This window comes from Chelon labrosus, assembly GCF_963514085.1.
Source record: "Chelon labrosus genome assembly, chromosome: 8".
Lineage (NCBI taxonomy): Eukaryota > Metazoa > Chordata > Actinopteri > Mugiliformes > Mugilidae > Chelon > Chelon labrosus.
This window is the reverse complement of record NC_140358.1, coordinates 9,700,228-9,718,763: the sequence shown is the minus strand read 5'-3', so window position 1 is coordinate 9,718,763 and position 18,536 is coordinate 9,700,228. Positions and strand designations below refer to the sequence as shown.

At 39.6% G+C, this 18,536-nt stretch overlaps 3 protein-coding genes across 4 annotated transcripts; all 3 read right to left on the bottom strand.

Moving 5' to 3' along the window:
- Window positions 1–75: 75 nt before the first annotated feature.
- stard14 (START domain containing 14) lies at window positions 76–4,494 on the bottom strand. Its single transcript, XM_084550034.1, has 6 exons — window positions 3,794–4,494; window positions 3,531–3,678; window positions 2,852–2,955; window positions 2,522–2,639; window positions 2,381–2,433; window positions 76–1,357 (listed from the first exon to the last, which is right to left on the bottom strand). Exons 1-6 carry the CDS (start codon window positions 3,965–3,967, stop codon window positions 1,151–1,153), a joined length of 804 nt encoding a protein of 267 aa, XP_084406160.1. The 5' UTR covers window positions 3,968–4,494; the 3' UTR covers window positions 76–1,150.
- A 407-nt stretch (window positions 4,495–4,901) lies between these two features.
- rab41 (RAB41, member RAS oncogene family) lies at window positions 4,902–13,243 on the bottom strand. 2 transcript variants are annotated; one of them, XM_084550217.1, is made up of 8 exons: window positions 13,081–13,243; window positions 11,946–12,004; window positions 11,301–11,354; window positions 10,326–10,431; window positions 9,933–10,044; window positions 9,388–9,481; window positions 7,632–7,698; window positions 4,902–7,440 (listed from the first exon to the last, which is right to left on the bottom strand). In XM_084550217.1, exons 1-8 carry the CDS (start codon window positions 13,157–13,159, stop codon window positions 7,376–7,378), a joined length of 636 nt encoding a protein of 211 aa, XP_084406343.1. In that variant the 5' UTR covers window positions 13,160–13,243; the 3' UTR covers window positions 4,902–7,375. The 2 variants fall into 2 exon arrangements, with proteins under 2 accessions (XP_084406343.1, XP_084406342.1); XM_084550216.1 differs by lacking the exon at window positions 10,326–10,431 and adding an exon at window positions 10,924–11,029 and having other exon boundaries at window positions 4,904–7,440.
- A 1,081-nt stretch (window positions 13,244–14,324) lies between these two features.
- Window positions 14,325–18,151, bottom strand: arr3b (arrestin 3b, retinal (X-arrestin); the record flags this gene model as incomplete). The annotated part of the gene is made up of 16 exons (XM_084549246.1): window positions 14,325–14,353; window positions 14,409–14,432; window positions 14,707–14,756; window positions 14,856–14,879; window positions 14,982–15,059; window positions 15,219–15,356; window positions 15,564–15,636; window positions 15,837–15,921; window positions 16,008–16,143; window positions 16,242–16,318; window positions 16,410–16,469; window positions 16,591–16,784; window positions 16,880–16,924; window positions 16,998–17,058; window positions 17,222–17,252; window positions 18,144–18,151. The coding sequence occupies 16 exons, from the start codon at window positions 18,149–18,151 to the stop codon at window positions 14,325–14,327; spliced, it is 1,113 nt and encodes a 370-aa protein (XP_084405372.1).
- Between the last annotated feature and the right edge of the window lie 385 nt (window positions 18,152–18,536).

Here is an 18,536-nt window from a genome sequence, read left to right as displayed (position 1 = left end):
CCACTCTGTAGGCTGGTTTCTCCTGAAACTGTCACAGAAGGGGAATGCAGTCAATGACAGATTACTAAAGCATGGTAACCTTGTGAGGTTTATTCACAAGAGACTGTGCATCATTCCTGACATTAAATATCCTAAGAAGAACAACTGGATGATCTCAGCATGTGCGGCTTCATTACCATCAAGAGTCTGTTCTCCATCTGAACTTACAGTAACTTAAAATAAATAAATAAAATAAGATACCCTTCAAGGCCATTGAAATCCTTCAAGTAAAGGCGTATTTAACTGATAGACTATAACATTGGTATGTACAGTTTACATGTTAATACAGCTTACATGTTGATTGTGAGCCACAACAAGTCTATCATCTGCACGCACACTCTCTGATCTGAGCAAATGCAACAAACATCTCCATTTCACACTGAAAAATGCAGAAAACTGGCAAAATGATATGAACGCAGTAGTCCAACATTCACGTTTAAAAAGCAATACTAGTAGCAGAAGAGTAAAAAAATAAAATAAAGTGGCTATATTATGTGTCGGTCTCTGAACAAAAAAAAGGTTAAAACAGTCTCTATCGTGTTTTAAGAATGTGTAAAAAAAAAAAAGAAAATAACGTGGTGCCAGAAATACACAACTCTACTTTCACCACGATACCTAATATTATTCCTATTCACAGTCAAAACACACCCCTAAGCTTCATTTTCAACAACTTTAAACTATTTGTGTGTTGTGCGTGTGTGTTTTTTTTTTTTTTAACGTAGCTGCAGCTAATATTGCCCCAGCAGAGGACCTATTGTAAATGTAGTGCTGTAACTATGTCCCATTCAGACCGTAACACCTCTAATCCTGTACACTGTAAAGGAATAACACCATGGCGGTGCACACAGAAGAGATGCTTAGCTTAGTTCAAGATGGACGGAGGTGAATGGCAACTTGATCTGCGCTCATTTCCATCTGGTAAGACAGGTGTAAACACTTCATGCTCTTGCTCATCCAGAAAAAAGGCACACTGATTTGGAAAACTGGAGGATTAGCCTGAAATCACAGAGAGCTGGAGGTCTCAAGTCCTTTTTTTTTTTTTTGGTTTGTTTGTTTTTCTTGTTGAGTCTCTCCCTCCTGGCCAGCCTTCCTCCGGTGACTTTGGTGGAATCTAGCTGCTGTCCTCGCCGTCCTGAGCATCCATCTTGGAACTTTCATCCACATTTTCTAGCGAGTCCGCCCTCTGTATCGACAGTTCGGCGGGGTCCATCATGGGCAGATTGCTCTGTTCCGGGTACAGCCACGCCTTCTGGTCGGGAGAGTTCTGCCGTTTCCACTCCGGGTAGTTCTGTCCCGCCTTGAGCACATTCTTCATCACCTTGAAGGAGAAGAGACGATACGATTATCAGAGGGCTGCAGTCTGACAATGAGGATTAAACCACACCTTCGTCCTCAGTCAACAAAACCGGTCACATAGCGCTGTGTAACCGGCTATACTGATTGTGGAAAACAGTTTAGAGCTCTGTGAGTCAGCGCATGTCACTGTTACTGATACCGAGGTGAACAGAATCGCTTGATGTCCAGATTGTGGAAAAAGTCAGTAAGCTATTAGTTATGCACATGGAGCGCAAAGAAAGAAACCAAGAAGTCATAAACATTGAGAACATCTCCACATCTCTTCCTGCTGAGGTTTAATCTGATGGACTTAACTGTCTTTTATGTGAGCCGCTTGTCAGCTTGATGCCAAAATGTTTTGAACATTTGTCATGTTTCTGCTGTTAATGATTAAATCTAGTACAAATCAGGCACATTAAAAGACAATGAAAGATTTAAGCAAGCATGAACCTTCATGGTAAGTAAATCTTGTCTTAATCCTTTTTTGAAAAAGGGCCACCGCTGGTTGAGGCAGTACCTCAAATCACAGCCTTGTATTGAGATTACCGTTTGTGTCTGATCTCTTGATATGTTACCCTGTGACTAGAAAAGAGTTTCAGCGTTGAGTGTATTAAGTTCAAGGCAAGAGTCTCTCAGGGAAAAGTTTCTCTCTCACACACACACACACACACTCGTTGATACACTTTACTCTGAATAGTTTCAATCTACGGACGATATGAAACCAGGGGAACGAGTTCCTCCAGGAGAGCGAGCTAAGATACTTCTTTGTGAGCAGCCTTACCGGGACAGGCTCCTAAATTGTGTTTCCACGGTTACCATTGTCCTTTAAGACACGTGAAACCCCCACTCCCTCATGTGCACACACCTCTCGCACACTCCAACTCGTGGACACACACCCACACCGTCAGACACGTTGATAAGCTGATAGTTGTGATCACTTTCAACTCTGCTGTGTACTGGGAGTGAAAACCTGAGCAACAAGTAGTTTGTGACAGTAGATACATACCCGAGGAGCGAGAACCTGGGATGCTTTGTTCACCACCCACTTTGGAAGAGAGCCTAGAAGAGAAACACGTGAAAGTTTAAGAACAGCTCTAAACATTTTCTGCAAGAATACAGAAAGGATTTGTTTTAGATCTAGTTTTACCTTTGGGGTCGGCTTGTGAAAGGTACGTGAAGGTACAGCTGTTTGGTCCTGTGGGCTTGATCAAATAGCCAGTTAAGATGGAAATGGCTCTCACAAGGTCGCTGCGAGGAGGGAATTTCTGTGAACGAACCACAACAGTTTGGAGAATAATGAGGAAAACTGTTTTGCATAAAAACCCCTAATGCGATCCAGACATGCATGCACACGGTCAAAAAAAAATAATTTAAAAATGAAGAACTACAGATGCCAAAGGAGCTGTAGAAACTGTATGTTCGAAAGCAGCGGTTGCTATGTGCCTTGGAGCGTGTGAAGGAGAAGGAGGTGGCGTACCGGGTGTTTGACTGAGAAGTTAACGATGATGTACTCGTCATCCGTCACCCGCCAGGAACGCAGAGTCACAACATCTCTGTTTTTTATTGGCTTTGGACAAAGCCCTGCAGAGAAAAGAAGGAGGAAGAAAAACAATGAGACATAAAAATCTTGACTGACTTCTGCAGTTTTTCTTTTTACCAACACAACCGTTGATCAAGTCCACCCTTGTTGTGGCAATAAATACACAGGCGTAACAAGAAGCCGCTCATTCCTCATCCCTGAGGACTGCACCAGCTTGGGGGTGTGTCGACAGTAGCAACAGGTTTTAATTAAATATGGATGTACTTAGCTATCGATGGGTTTAAAAAGGAAAATGTTAAGTTTGCATAAAGAAATATCATTAAACATTCTTGCTGGGGGCAGCTACTGGCTGCATTGTTTATGACTCTGTAAAGCAATGGAGTACAATTGACCTTTTTTATACTATGTACAGCACCTTTAGCACATCAAACTGTACAGATTTTAATCATTTACCGCACTGAACAAGTATTATTGACCCTTGTAAATAATTTGCCTTATCTGAATTTAATTGTGCAAGGAAGGTGAAACCGAGTCAGGCCTGCTCTGTAGACCAAAGGGTTTGTGATGGGACACAAACACAATGTGGGAAAGATTGAAAAGATAGAGGAGTGCTCACAGGAGTAATAGCCCACATCAGCGTTCTCAGAGAGCCTGGCGATGTCAAAACTCTCCAGCATGGTGGCATCCCATTTCTTACGGTACTGGCCATCATGAAGGACGTCGTACATGGTAGCAGCTGATACATCTTTGACTGTCATTTTGCACTGAAACACACATGATCAAAGTTTTTTTTATATATATAAAGAAACAAAGTAAAGAAAAAAACATGACGACCAAAATTAAGTAGAAACAGTGCTTACAGAGTTGAAATGAACTTACCTTGATCTTGTGGATTTTGGGGCCTTGACTTCCTTTAGTTGGAGGAGTAACTTCGATCCACACTTGCATGCCATTATTGTCATACTTGCTGTGCCAATTCTCGGTGGATAAACACTGCCTTCTGAAGTCAGCAAAGGCCGCATCGTCGGGCAAAATATTCGACTGCTGGGACATCTTTGTGTATTACAAAATAAATCTTCTTTAAAAAAAATAAACAAAAATCTTATCAAGCTGCTCGGTCCAGGGGAGAGAAGTGCGGTGACCTTTCTCACTGGTAAAGTTTAAGGCTTCTGTGGTTGTGTGCGACCGGTGAGACGAATATATGCGCGCTGATTGCTTATCAGGTCGAGCAGGATTTTTGTGCTGGATTCCTGAGCCATGCCTCCTCCGAACACCTTTCCCCGCTGACGTTACTTCCGGGATCCAGGTGTGCGTAAAGAAAAAAACAGAAAAGAAAAAAAAAAAAGATGGCCACGCCCCTAAAGGTTCACACGCTACAGCTTCAACAATCAAACACACACGCTACTAGAGTTATGAACTGACACCAGAGGAAATACAAAGATTTGATGGGTTTTAATATCAGAAAGGGCTTAAGTAGAAAACAGGGCTGTGTGTGCTGTGGGCTGAGCACCGTGGGCGGAACAGGGGAGTGGGTAGGTGAGAATTGCTCAGTGTTGATGCATCCACAGTATCATCACGACTATAAATGTTAAACAATAAACTATGAGTAGAAACATAATAAAATATAAATCTGGATGTATCCTCTGTATTTAAATCTGTATTTATCTGCCCTTAAAATGGGCCTATCGATGTAATTGTATAAATTACTCCTGAATAAAATCTTTGATAAAAAAATAAATAAAACGCTACATTAAAGCCCCATATAAATTATACTAACTACTATACAGCACAGATCAAGACATCTATAACAAAACATAAAAATGAAATCAATTAAAAACACTGATTTCAAAATATAAGTGTATAGGACATTTTGCATGAAGCCATTTATTCTGCACGTTTTCAACAACTTTTTATTTCCAAGCCACTTTCAGAATCAGAAAGTGTGTTTCTGAACTCATGGTTGACCACCTCAACCTTCAAACAGTCCTCTGAAGTAGTGAAACTGGCCAAAGTGACCACGCGATCGAGAAATGTTCCCTCTTAAAGATTTAAAAATAGAAAGACAACCCTCAAACATCCCTTTGAAGCTGTGTCCCAAAGTGGGGGCTGCAAATAATGGCCTGATTTCCCCCAAATAGTGTCACAACTCTAAAGGTCCCAAACAGAAATTAGAGTATAAAACAGATACACACAGAGATCAGACAGCGTCGTTTTAAAAAGGCCTATCTGTGTAGTGAATCTTGGCCGTAAGCTTTACGTAACTCCAGTTCAGTATTTAGTCACACACACACACTGCATTGCTTTGTCCCATAACGAACAGTGATGACGTCGGACTTAGTGCGCAACGCATTCTCATGCTCATATCTGGCCACACCTATCTGTTGTAACATTTTATACCGACATGCATTGCCCAATGAGTAGTTTCAGTGTACACACGCACACGCAACAGGTTTTTCATCTTTAGTTTAGGAGTGGTGTGCTGTCGATTATAAACAGCACAGAAAGTGTAAATGTGACTGGTATTTGAAGTGGGAAAAATAAAACTGATAATCAAAGTAATGGAGCTTTATTTTCTAGTAGAAGGAAAAGATCACAGCTGTTAAATTTTGGTGAAATATCTTTATTTTTATTCCATGTGATAGGCCTACACTTGTGTTTCATTAACTCTCCTTTTTATACATAAGATAGTAATAGTACATTATTCACACAAACGTTGCTAAACACGAGTAGACATCATATTTCAAATGGACAGACACGATTCAGAATAGCACAAAGCTGAGTATTTAGTCGGTGACACGTAATAGAAGAGCTGCTCATGTTAAAATGGTCGTTCGTGATGTAAGGAAATACTTAAACCTTCGAATCCGTTTTGTTAAAACATTTCCAAACAAGCTACAGCAAATGACCAGTGTCTTTTGTTGTGCTATGGCTAGTTAGTGGGTTTGTGTTACACTGTGTGTGTGTCTGGAGACGGTGCAGCCTTTTACCTGTGACTTATAAACCAAGCTACTGACTATACAGGAAAAAACATTACCAGGCCCAAGTGTCACCTTTAGGTGGCGCCTCAGCAGACACGCAAACAATAAATAAAGTAAACCGTTTAACATGCGTGTCAGCATCTGCACTTTTGGTCAAGCGAACAACGTTATCTCTATGTCCGAGTTACAAAATAAATAAAAGCATAAAACCGACAGTCCTACACAGGCAATAGCAATACAGCAAAGGATACTGCAACTAACTTCTCTGCACTTTTTTACAGCAAGGGGTGTTAGTAAGCATTAGCTGTATCTGAGGACATCTACCTACCAGCTCTACAAAACGACTATTGAAGCCATGAACCAGTCAGCAGGCTTCTTTGATATTTTACAATATTGTGGCTTGATTCAGTGCACAACGTTGGTGAACAAACAAGCAAGGCATCTGTGTTCTTATCCATATAAATCCTGCATGGTGGGCATGCTGCATGTTCTTGCAATAGTGTAATCAACACAACACAAATTATCGATGAGATGGTGGGTACGTCGTAGCGACCAATGTGTCAACTCTCCATCAATGTGGAAAACTTTTAACTTTTTTTTTTTTATTTAGACCCTTCTAGTAACTGAAAACTCCTCCTCAGAAGTGTTAGTACGCGTGCAGCTAATTTACCAGCAGTGGAAAGATAATTGCTATAGTTTTAATGCAGACATATTTTCAGGTTAGTAGCCATTCAAATGAACCTGGGATGGCTTCCCTTTGATGATAAAGGATATCAACTTCCTGGTTTCACATCTTTTTGCAGGAACTGTTTTAAATACAGCCTTAAATTCACACTGCCACTGCTGTAATTTACTATTAAGATGTGTTTAAGTGTATGTAAATGGTTCCAAAGGGATCATTTGAGCCTAATAGTGTAATACGTTGGTTAGCAATGGCGTAAATTCATTGGTAAGATCCTGTCTCTACTTCCTCAAAATAAGAAAAAAAAATAAAAATAAAGAAATAACCAAGTCGGATGAAACGGGCAAACTCTCCACTCAAAATAAAAAATAAAATACAACAGGCAGAGAGTTCGGCCTTGCAGGAGTCATTTAAATAATCCCAAGCAGTTTTACTTTACAACGACAAGAGTAACAGCACTAAGATTCTGAACTGTGCAATAACTCAAGAGCGGTTAGCTATGTCAGTCTGCAATCCTATATAATGCCATGCAACTGGATGAAATCTGAACATATCATTTTACTTATTCCATGTTTTAAATGTTTACTTTTTGAACCATTTTGTCCCCAAATAATCTGTTTCAATACAGTAATGCACATCCACACGGTTACTCTGAAAAGTCACTGAGTTGAAAAGGGGAAAAAAAAAAAAGAGAGAGACAGGTCCTCCATCCCAATAGCTGCGTGCCAAGGGTGGAGAGAGTGGCCACTGAGAGACAAGCTGTTGGTGGGGCGGAGACAGGCTGGGTGGGGGTGAGGTGTACTAGCATGAGCAGCTGCTCTCGGTTACAGTCATTTCTGGCTGTTTCTCCAGTTTGATGTCGATCACTGATAAGCGATAGTTAAGCAACAATGTGAATGAATTGAAAATTTCACTTCAGTTTTGCAGGGCTATCTATCTGTCACCTCATCTGAATGATTTCTTTCTTTCCTGCCCCGCAAACAAAATGTACTTATTACCAGCTTGTTAAATATTCTATACATTAAAGTAAGAATTTCTGATGAAAGTAAAAGGATACTGTCCTCTTTGCTTTTCTCTGGTGTGCTGTCCATCCCAGGCAATGCAGCAGCAACACGTCGGAACAGCTAAAAAACAAAGTCAGAAGAATTAAACAGTTGAACGTGTTAGAAACTGCTCTTACAAGAAGGCGATACAAAGCACAGTGCTATCAAACAGGGGTGGATGATATGGATACAATCCTCTGTTATGATACTGAAATATCATGACAGTCATTTTTCTACACTATAGTTTAGTGGGTAAACTAGCGAAAACAAATGCATTCCAATATAAATAGTCCTGCGCTACATTTTCCTGCATGACTGTTTTAATATTCAGTTTATGCTGAAACAGCATCAGAAAGGTGGTAATTAAACTGTATGATCATATTGTGGGATGTATTTTGTGGTGCCGTTAAACTGGATTGAATTAAACACTGAAGTCTTTCTGCTATGTAGCCTAGCCCACTAACCGTCAACTAAAATGAGGTTGTCAAAATAACAGAAGCATGTGTTGGTACACACAAACCACAGCCTCCAAACTGAAAACACAGCAGCTCTCTGTAATTTTAAACAAATGCTGAATATGAAGCTCATGAAGCTAAGATTTAGTGCATTTGCTGTTATATTAGAAGGCATTTGTTTTCACCGGTGAACCTAATAAACAGATTTGTGCATTTATACCTAAAATATGCTGTCAGAATCATCTATTTTTGTGTACGTCAGTTTGCAAAGTCAAATTTATGTAATGTCCATGAATCTACCAAAACTGAGATAATGCAGTCTTGCTGATTAATCTTGACAATGATAAACAATTCGTTTTTCTTATAATGGCATATATCATATCACCCAGCCATACTGTCCTTCTATAGACAGCAAGTGACCAACTAGTCACTCCTAGAAATAAAATAAAAACAAACACAAGAACCAGTTAAAGCAGGAGAACAAACCATGATTGTCATTGCCATTTTATACAAGAGCATACATATGAAGGTAGCACTGCTAACCGCCTCCACTGAGCAAGTCTATTATATTCACAGATCACAGAAATCTTCTGAAAGTTGTAGAAGTTTTAGGGAATCAGACAAAAATCACAGAAACCTTTGCAGAGAAAGTGAAACCATACTAAATCCTCTACAAGCAAAAGACTGTGGGATGAGAAATATAGTCGACAGTGCTATGATGGGCAACAAGAGAGGAAAGAGATGCAGAAGAAGTGGCGTAGAGACTTTGAGGGTAGAATTAGCTCAACTACCCAGAGAAAACAGAGTCGCTACCTGTTTGACATTGTAGCCAGTCTTTGCGCTGGTTTCAATGAACATGACATTGAGTTCCTTAGCTCTCTGCTCGCCCTCCTCCGTGGTGATCTGTCTGCTCCAGTAAAAGCAGAAAGGCAGGAGATGGACGAACAGAAACAGAAACATTGCAAAGAGGAAGAGGCCGAAAGTAGGAAGAGAGAAGAAACGGAGAGAAAAACAAAGAGAGCTCAACACTCAGTCTTGTTTTGGATGGGAGAGAGAGAGGTTAGTTTATAACTCGGACAGACGGGGAAGTGGACAAAGGTAGAGGAGTTGTTGTGCTGAGTAAAGACGGAGCAGGAGGAAATCAACTCCAGAGGTCACTCATTCATTCAACTGCCACACTCTAATCCATATAATGAGCGAACACATGGAAGAGATCCACATCTAAGATGGGCCTCGCTGACCTACAGGACATCATGACCTGCACTGGAAACAGGAGGATTTGTCAGTTTAACACCAGCTGTAGCTGAACACCAACCTGTTTGACGTTATAGCCAGCCTTGGCACTGGTCTCTATGTACATCACATTGAGCTCACGAGCTTTCCTCTCTGCCGCCTCAACAGAAACTTGCCTGCCATGGTCCCGGGAAGGGGAGGGGGAGGAAGTGTGGTGGAGTGTTGTGTCGAGGGAAACACACACAAAAAAAACAAACAAAAACAAGATGAAATGGAGAGAACATACAAGGAAGAGTAACAAAAAAGGTAAGGCAAAGAAAAGAAAAAAAAAGCAGAACAGAAAAATGATCAAATCATAAAAAACTTAAAAAAAATAAACTTGAATTGCTGATAGAAAGTTCAGCGTATGCAATATATTAGGGAATGATTAAAGTAAAAATCAGATGAGATGCACTAAAGGAAAGAAAAGTGGGACTCCAGGCATTGGCAGAGTTTTTACGTAACAATCCTCTTCTAACAAGTTTCTAATAGTAGTAAAAAGATAACATTACAGTATATATATCATGCTGTTAACAGACTATGACAATCATTATTATAATCATCCACACTCATCACACAACCGTGTACCTTTTATCCGCTAAGTCTGTTTTGTTCCCAACAAGCATGATAATGACATCACTTCCTCGTTCTGTTCTAACATCATCAATCCACTTTGAGGTTTGCTGGAATGAATTAAGATCTGCAAATGGAAAATAAACAAAACAGAATTATTGTACACTCAACCACATGCAGCCTTAAAAGACATTTTTTTGTAACAGCTAAAGGAAAAAGTGTGCATAGGTTGGACTTATTCGGCATGAAAAAGGCAGAACGTCTTATGTGAGAGAAGCTCATAGTCATGTGTTAGTTAGCAGAAGTTTTAAGAAGAGGAAACAGCGATTAGATGAAACCATGCCAAGATAGTTTTCTTCCAAGTTCTCTACAGCTCTACAAAAATGTTAGAGTACAGCCCTGACTCACTGGTGATGTCATAAACAACCACAGCAATGGTAGAGTCACGGATGTAGCTGGGAATTAGGCTACGAAAACGCTCCTGTCCAGCAGTGTCCCACAGCTGGAGCCGGACCTGAGGATAGGAATGTTGGAGAAGAAAAACAACAAAAAGGGTAGAGATAAAGAAAGGCACAGGAAGAACAAAGAAGTGGAGGGCAGACACAAAGGAAATGCAAGCCAAGCAGCAGAGATGAAAATGGATTTGTATGGAGGAATGGGGAGGGCGCAAAGAGGACGAGGGTGGCGCAAATTAGACATGTAGAGGAGACCCTGCTGAATCATTATTTAGGTAGGATCAGTGGATCTCTCCCCATGAAGTGACATTTGTAGACATTTTCTTTTATGTCTCCCATCTGCTTCATAGGTGACAGAATTTAGGAAGAGAAGACCCACCCTCCCCCTTGACAGAGAAATGGTTCAGTGTCCCTGCAGCTGATGCAAAGGGCCTGGAATATACCATCACCATGCCGTTCAGTGGGGTTTGCTAGTAAGTGCTCTTGTTTGTTTTTGCCCTTCCACATACTAAGCGAAGGACAAGGAGGAGAGGCAAGGCCATGATACCTACTGGCTATGTCATAAACCACCACAGCAGCGGCTGAGTCGCGGATGTAACTGGGGATGAGGCTGCGGAAACGTTCCTGTCCGGCTGTATCCCAGAGCTGCAGCCGAATCTGTGGCCAGCCACGAAACAAATGAGGGAACGAGGGGGCATTTCATGATCCGGCCAGGGGGATGGAAGGAAAACAAAATCTTGAAATAATGATGGGAACTAAAAACATTACACAAATCTAGGATAATGTAAAAACTCAATGTGAAATGGTGAGATGGAAATAAATGGTGGCTACTACATAAAAAGCAGACGCATGCTTTTCTAGCAATTTAAAAACTTAATCAATGATGTAATGATGTGATGAAAAACACAATATTTTATATAGTGCTTACCGTGCGATCTTCAAGGTACATAGTTTTTGACAAAAAGTCAATGCCAATTGTTGCCTGTAAGACAATTGTTGCAATTAAACAGTGATATTTATGCACCAACAGTCAATGTATAATGTAGAGTATATATCTAAGAAAACCTACTAGACCACATTATAGGTTAAACATTATCTACCTTTTACAAAACATTTTGAACAGTCACAGTAGGAATGGCACAGATGGCTCATATAACATTATTCCTAAATGCACAAATATCCTGATTATGAACAGATTTGTGGAAAAAACATCTTTTACTTTTCTGAATCAGGAATATTGTCTTATCCTTGTCTGAGAAAATTAGAGCAGTATCAGAAACCGTGTTCCTCATGTTCCACGTAAACACTGTATCTTGATTGATGATCAAAACCATTCTATTGTGCATGTAAACACACTCAGGGTTTCTGTTTAATTTTAGCTCTCACTTATGGCATAATGTTATGTCATCATACATGCAAACAAAGCACCTGTGACTGGAAGGTCATGGAGCAGCTACAATGAATGAATCATATTGATAACAGTTGTATTTAAGAAGCTGACCCTATTCCAGGACCGGAAGACACTCATTGAGTTTCTTGACACACAAATTCAGCGCTGTAACTTTCTTCTTACCTGGTAAGTGTTGTCGAAACTGTCATACATAAACCTGGTGATGAGGGAGGTCTTCCCAACTGTACACACACAAACACAGTAACACCTTAGTTGTAGTTTACACATTTGGTAACACAGGATTTGATATAGTAATTAAAAGAGTCACGCCAAAACTTAGCCGGTAACATAAATATGTATACCGGGACAAATAATGTCTAATGCTGAAAAAAAATTAAAAATATGACTCAGTGACATCACATGGTGAGTAAACTGCTATTATCACTGATGCAGTAGGACTGCTGAACCCACACGCTGAGCTGGCAATATGGGTGGAGTCAGAAAATTTGGAAAAAATAAAATAACGTAACTCCTGTTATTTATTTCGTGATATAAGTCTATAATTGTCGTGACAAAGAAACATCCTCAAATCACAGTCACGTCAAATAGCGTCTGCGTCGGTCCCAGCAGCAGAAAGTAAAAGGGATAGAAAAGGCCAACTGGTCTGAGCCCACTGGCCGACGTGGCTCTGCAAGATGCTGCCGCAGGAAGCTAGCAGCTAACGAGCTGAACAAGTCTACATTGACAAATGAAGATAGTTACTGTTAATTATTTTAAGGTATACGCAGCATCATGTTTAAAGGCAGTAATGTGTGATATACGTCTAGTTTCAAGTAGGAAATGAAGGTCAACATTATTTAAGTGAGATTGCGCAAGTGAGATGATGCTAATGCATCGCAGACTAATGACCACAATTATGAAATTGCTCGCTGTTTTAAATAAAATAATATGTAACTAATATGGCAGGTTTATTTAGTTTAATGTTAGCGTTTATCCTTGAACCAGTGAGGTGTTTAGCTAGCTTAGCGACCTACCGTCAGCTAACGGTAGCTACCCAATGACATCATCACCAGAGAGAAAAATCGGTGGGTTCGAAACCGTCTGCGTCCCTGTTATTCTTATAAACTGTAATGACATTGAAACCTTAACACCTTGCCTCATATCATTACTGTCCGTTGACATCCACTGGATTAGTTTGCCCTGTTGGCTAGCAGCAAGCTAAACGGAGAGGCTAGTTAGCTAATCTTGCCATTTCTTGTAACATTCCTTACATCCGACCAAATTAACACTTGGTTGAAGTACATCGAGTCCAGCTTACCACTCTGTTCGCCCAGAAAGACGAGCTTGAACTTTCGTAAGGGGTTGCCAAACTCTCCGCCGCCGGTCGTGGTTGACATTTTGTCAAAAAATAAACAGCTAACTAGCTGACTCGGCTAATGATGTGATGTCTAGACCGGAGAGGACCGAGCAGTGTATCTTTATCCTGCACTAGCCAGCGCTATTGTTTTCTTAAACATCCAGTAGTGAAATAGCGCAACCAAGAGGCAACCACGGAGAGAAAAGAAAAATAGTTCACAAAAAGCCTTTTCACTTTGCAGATTTTCACTAGTAAACAATTCTATGTTATTGCGGATAAAAAAATAAAAATTACGACTTCAATTTACTGAGGAAAAATAAACAAAGATGGGTGAGTATTGGGGGAATATTTGTTTATTTAATTTTTTTTCCATAAAGACTGACACAGGTAGAGTATTTTGGGGATATTCAGCCTTCAGCTGTATTCATTCATATTCTTATTGCTCTAATGACACAACAACAAAGATTAAAGACAAATCAAGCTTTGCAGCTTCAGTATACATAACATGAGCAGAGACGTCTATGCTTTATCTTATAGGACAGACAATGTACAATACGTGTTTGACTATGTAATGCTATGAGGGAATGCAGAGAAATGTCACACATAGTAAGTCATCATAAAAATGTTTATGTACAGGTGAAATGAGAACAATGTAGTATGACACTTTGTGGTTTGTCTTCGTTGGTGCTGAGTTCCTTTGTGTTCTGTGTTTTCTGTTAGAGAGATGATTTTCCTTGCTTGTCTCATCCGTCTGTGGACTCAAGTGTGATGTCTGCCCTGTTCATGAAATGGACAGACAACTGACTGTGACTCCAGGATCACACCGAAGTAACTTATATATTTGATCTTGTTTTGTACATGGCTCGGACTAAAATGGGCAACGTGCAATTGTGAATTTTTATAACATAAAGTGAACTACCTCTTTTGGCATATGCGTATTATGGGTAGTTTATCTGACAGCTATTGCACAACTTCCCATATCAGCATACTTGTTGCTATTCTCAGCTACTGGAGGATGTTAGAAAAATCGTCTTGGGGGAGTGGAGCTTTTTTAATTCTATTTAACACACATAAAACAGGGCTGAAGAGTGAAACAGTGAACTCATTCAAGGGCCGTCACATCTGTGCTTCCTTACCTTGCATTTCAAATGATCATTTTACAGTTGAAGATTGTCATTGGTTATATGTATTTAATATTTTAGTGTTTAGGGGCAGTACAGGAAAGACAGTAACCCTTGAAATAGTAAACACTGTAAAACTTACTGAATCTGAGTTGACATCATTTGAACTAAAGAGGCCTTTAATCCAATGTGCTGTCATAAAACACACAATTGCACATGAGAAAAATGTCAGCAGCATGTCACAAACATCAAAGTCACAAGCAAATTTTATGGAGACAATTCTGTACTTCTACTTACACTTCTGCTCAGCAATGACATGCAATAAATTGAGAAAGGGGGGGAGGGCATGATAGAGAAGAATATAATCATCACCATTAACCAGTTACAGAAAACCCATCTTATTTGTGTAAGTGAACTGACTCAAAAATAATTTAAATTGCGATGAGGTGTAAAAATTTGCACTCACCTGCAGGTTTTGGTGACATCAGAGTCAGAGGAAGCTCCAAAGTGACATCACTGAAAAAAAAGTTAAATTATAAAAACGTATTGAATTGTAATTTATGTTTTTGTTTTTTATTATTATTATTTTTTAAATACAGTAAAATGTATGCTTACCTTCCTGTCAGGCCACCCAGCAGGCTTCAGGAAAAAAGAAACAACAAAAGACACCCTTAGTTTGCACAATTTGCCATAATATATTATTTATGTATTTTATATATTTTCTGTTCAGTTTAGCCTTACCCTCCACTGGACACCATTAGGTTGATCTTGACTTTGTAGGTGATGAGGATTCCTTGCATCTCCCTTTCCCCTTGACTCCTGTGAGGAGACAGGAATAGTTTACCTTTCAGAGGTCAAGGATTTGGTTTAAGACACTTTAAGCAGATGATGCTATGTATAGCTCCATCACCACCACTCAATAAGAGGATGAAAACCTCTAACCCCTAAGCTGTTTGGTGAAAGACATGAATGACTTACAGTGTTGTAGATGCTAAGTGGGTGTCCTCGTCTTTTAGCCGTCCATCCACTGCAAGACCTCGCTTCTCTTTGTTGCTGGACAGCAGGGGAGTTAATTTGAAGGACTTCTCAAGTGTAGAGTTGGCATTTACTGTCTCTCTGTGTGTATAAATGAAATACAGAAATAATAAATTATACACATTCACTTAACAGCCATTATATGCATTGATGGTGGCAGGTATTATAAAGGCTGGGATATCCAGATATTTAATTCTGCAGAAAATGCGTAATCTAAACAAATCAAATTGAGTCTGAAATTATCCAATTCCTGTCTGTAAGCCTCATTTGATACAGTGAAAGACTTACCCAAACTCCTCGGAGCACACGTCCTTGACGTAAGTGTCAGAAGAGTAGAGGACCACATTTGTTATCTGCTCAACTAAATATAGAAATAGTTAATGTCAGAAGTATCTGTGAAAATGCATGACTCCTGAATCTATAGAGACGGTTTTAGATATGTTTATACAGCCTTCTCTTTCAGGTATTTGAATAAACGCAAACAGAAATTCTTATTTTGTAATTCTAATATAATTTGGAATTCATTGAATAATTTAATTCATTACTTTAACAATTCCTTACCTGAAACTTTGATTTTCTTCACAGTCTTGGTCGTTTCATTATTGATTTTTACTTTGACAGTGATTGGATCTCCGTGGTAATAAATCTATAAATGAGAATGATTGGTTTTTAATAATTCAGCAATAGAATATAATGGCTATAATGCAAAAATGACTGTAGAGTTCCTTTCACCTCTTTTTCAAGGGCGGCTTCCAAGTGGATTGGTTTGTCGCTCATCATGAACTGTTTACTTATGTCAGCCTTGGGTCCGGGATTGTTGCTGGCAGGTGCGAACTGTATTTTGCGAATCATCAGACGGCAAGTATCCCTAAGACCAGAAGAAATATATTGATAAGGGTTCAGGGATAGCCCTCGGCATGTCTTTTATTCTTCTTCTTCTTTTTTTTTTTTTCTGAGCACACATACTTCTTGTCGATGACTTCATCTCCACTATCGGCTGCATTGGCAATGTATCCTTTGACCTCAAAGTCCACACCACAAGCCTAGAACAAAACCAAACTCGGATAAATATTTTTCAGAGATTCAATGTCAAGAGTGAAGGGAAGGATATAATAAATCGGCCTTTAATTGTACCTTGCCAGAATCATTTGGCCCAGGCTGTAAGGAGACTGAGCATGGAAGATTTGGTGGCATCTGAAACAAGAAGACGCAGGGCACATTAATCATTTCACTATAATGTGATGACTTGAAAAGAAAGGTGAAAGTATGATCTGCAGTTTATCGAAATAACGCTGAACAGATTTTGCCTCCTCACCTGGAAGGAAAAAGGACATCCTTGCTCTCCAACTTTCTTCAGGAGGGATTCCTGCATTGGTGTTTTAGCTGTGGTATCACCTGTAGGTGGATACACCTGAACGCGCTGAACCCAGATGTCTCTCCTGAAGGACAGCCCAATGACATCCAAGTCTTCACTTCCATAGCGGAATGCGCAAGCAAGGTAGACAAATACTACAATAAAACGAGAAATAGTTGCATATTACTCTGGGTTGGTTAAATTGATCATTTAAAACTTTTAGAAATGATTGTGCACAAAATAAAAGTACCCTTTCTGCCATCAAGACCAGAAGGGTCCACTTTAATCACCCCATCTGCAAACAAGAAAATAGCATTATATTTCATATATATATATGCTACATATGAGGCTGCAATAGTGCCACGCACCAACTACATCCACTGAATCCAAGTGGTCAACAAAGTCTCTCTTCCCCAAGTACAGGGTAATCTGAGGAAATGGAGAAAAGCAAAGAGAGGAAAGCAGTTATTCCTCCACCAAGGTTACAAGAACTTGGAAGCTTTTTTGGGAGTTGGAAGAGTGGCATACAAACTGCACTCCTCCCTGTAACCAAAGGGAGCCCTGTAATGGCTATATTGTAGAGTCCACTTACATGTCCATTCCCGCTGGTCTTCTTGAATACTCTGAAAAGAGAGAAAATGGAAAATACAGTGAATCACACTGTTATTTCACACTATAAACAATGTTAGCCTCACTAAACACAAGGTTTTCAGGGTCAAGTCCAAATGTGCCTCTCCCATAATGTAATTGCTTATACTTAGGATCCATTTTCTAGTTCCAAACTTGTCTTATGTCATGATTTTGTAACAGCTTTCCTGCTTGTCATTTCTAATTACAGGATAACCCACCACCTCACTCCTTTCCTGTGAGGATGGATTAGTGCATTACATGGAAAAGAACCTGCTGGCACAAGTGTCTAATCTGGGCAAACCTTACTGTGTTGTGGTAAGTTCGTATGCATGAAAACATTATAGAAAATCCAAGGAACCAAGGAAAAGTTATATATTGCAAGAGAAATAGTAGTGGCGTATTCCTGCAAAACTCTTGCATTGTTAAATCTGTCAAAGTTTGCGTCAGTGTCTAAAAATATCCAGAGACTTTTACACTGTGAGGTGTAATCCCTTGGCGGCATCCGCATGTCTCACAAAAACAAGTAATCCACAGTGGTGTTTTGCCTCTTTCAAGCCTTGCTAAGTACGGTAATCCGGTTAAAACTTTTCCTTTGTCTTGTAAATATCTCTGCCAAGAACAAATCTGCACAATCCATCTTCAAATGGATTTGTCCATATCTTGGATCAATCATATGAAAAAAAACATGTAATGAGAATGTTAGAGGAGTACCAGAGACTGTTCTTGTTACTGTACGTCTGTGCTACTGAGGATGTCTGACCCCTGCACTCTTGTTTCCATAATATAAATCATAAAATAAAGGGAAAGTAGTACCTTAAAAAGTATTGATGTTACAATAATAATAATAAACTTTATTATCCTGTTTAATACATTGTTATACTCACTTTGACATTTTGATGGCAAAATTATAGATCCAGTCTGCAAATAAAAAGTTTAGTTTAGTTTATAATGCTAGACTCATCATCATTGACTCATGACAATCAAGACAACATTCCTCAAACTATGAAAATGGTTTCATATTACATTTGCAATTACTAACTTGACTCAATACTGATTCTTTTCTGTGCAATAGTTGTAGTATGTAGTATAAGGTTGTGGGTGAGTAAGAGAAGCCACTCACTTACCGTGCTGTCTGCTCTCTTCTCTGCCGTCTTCCCTAATCCAACACTGTTGACTGTGGAAGTGACTCCTAATCACTGACTCCCGTTGGCTTTTATACCATGACCTCCCACCCTTGGAGCCCTCCCTTCAGCTTACCCAGCCTGAAAGGAGGTTGT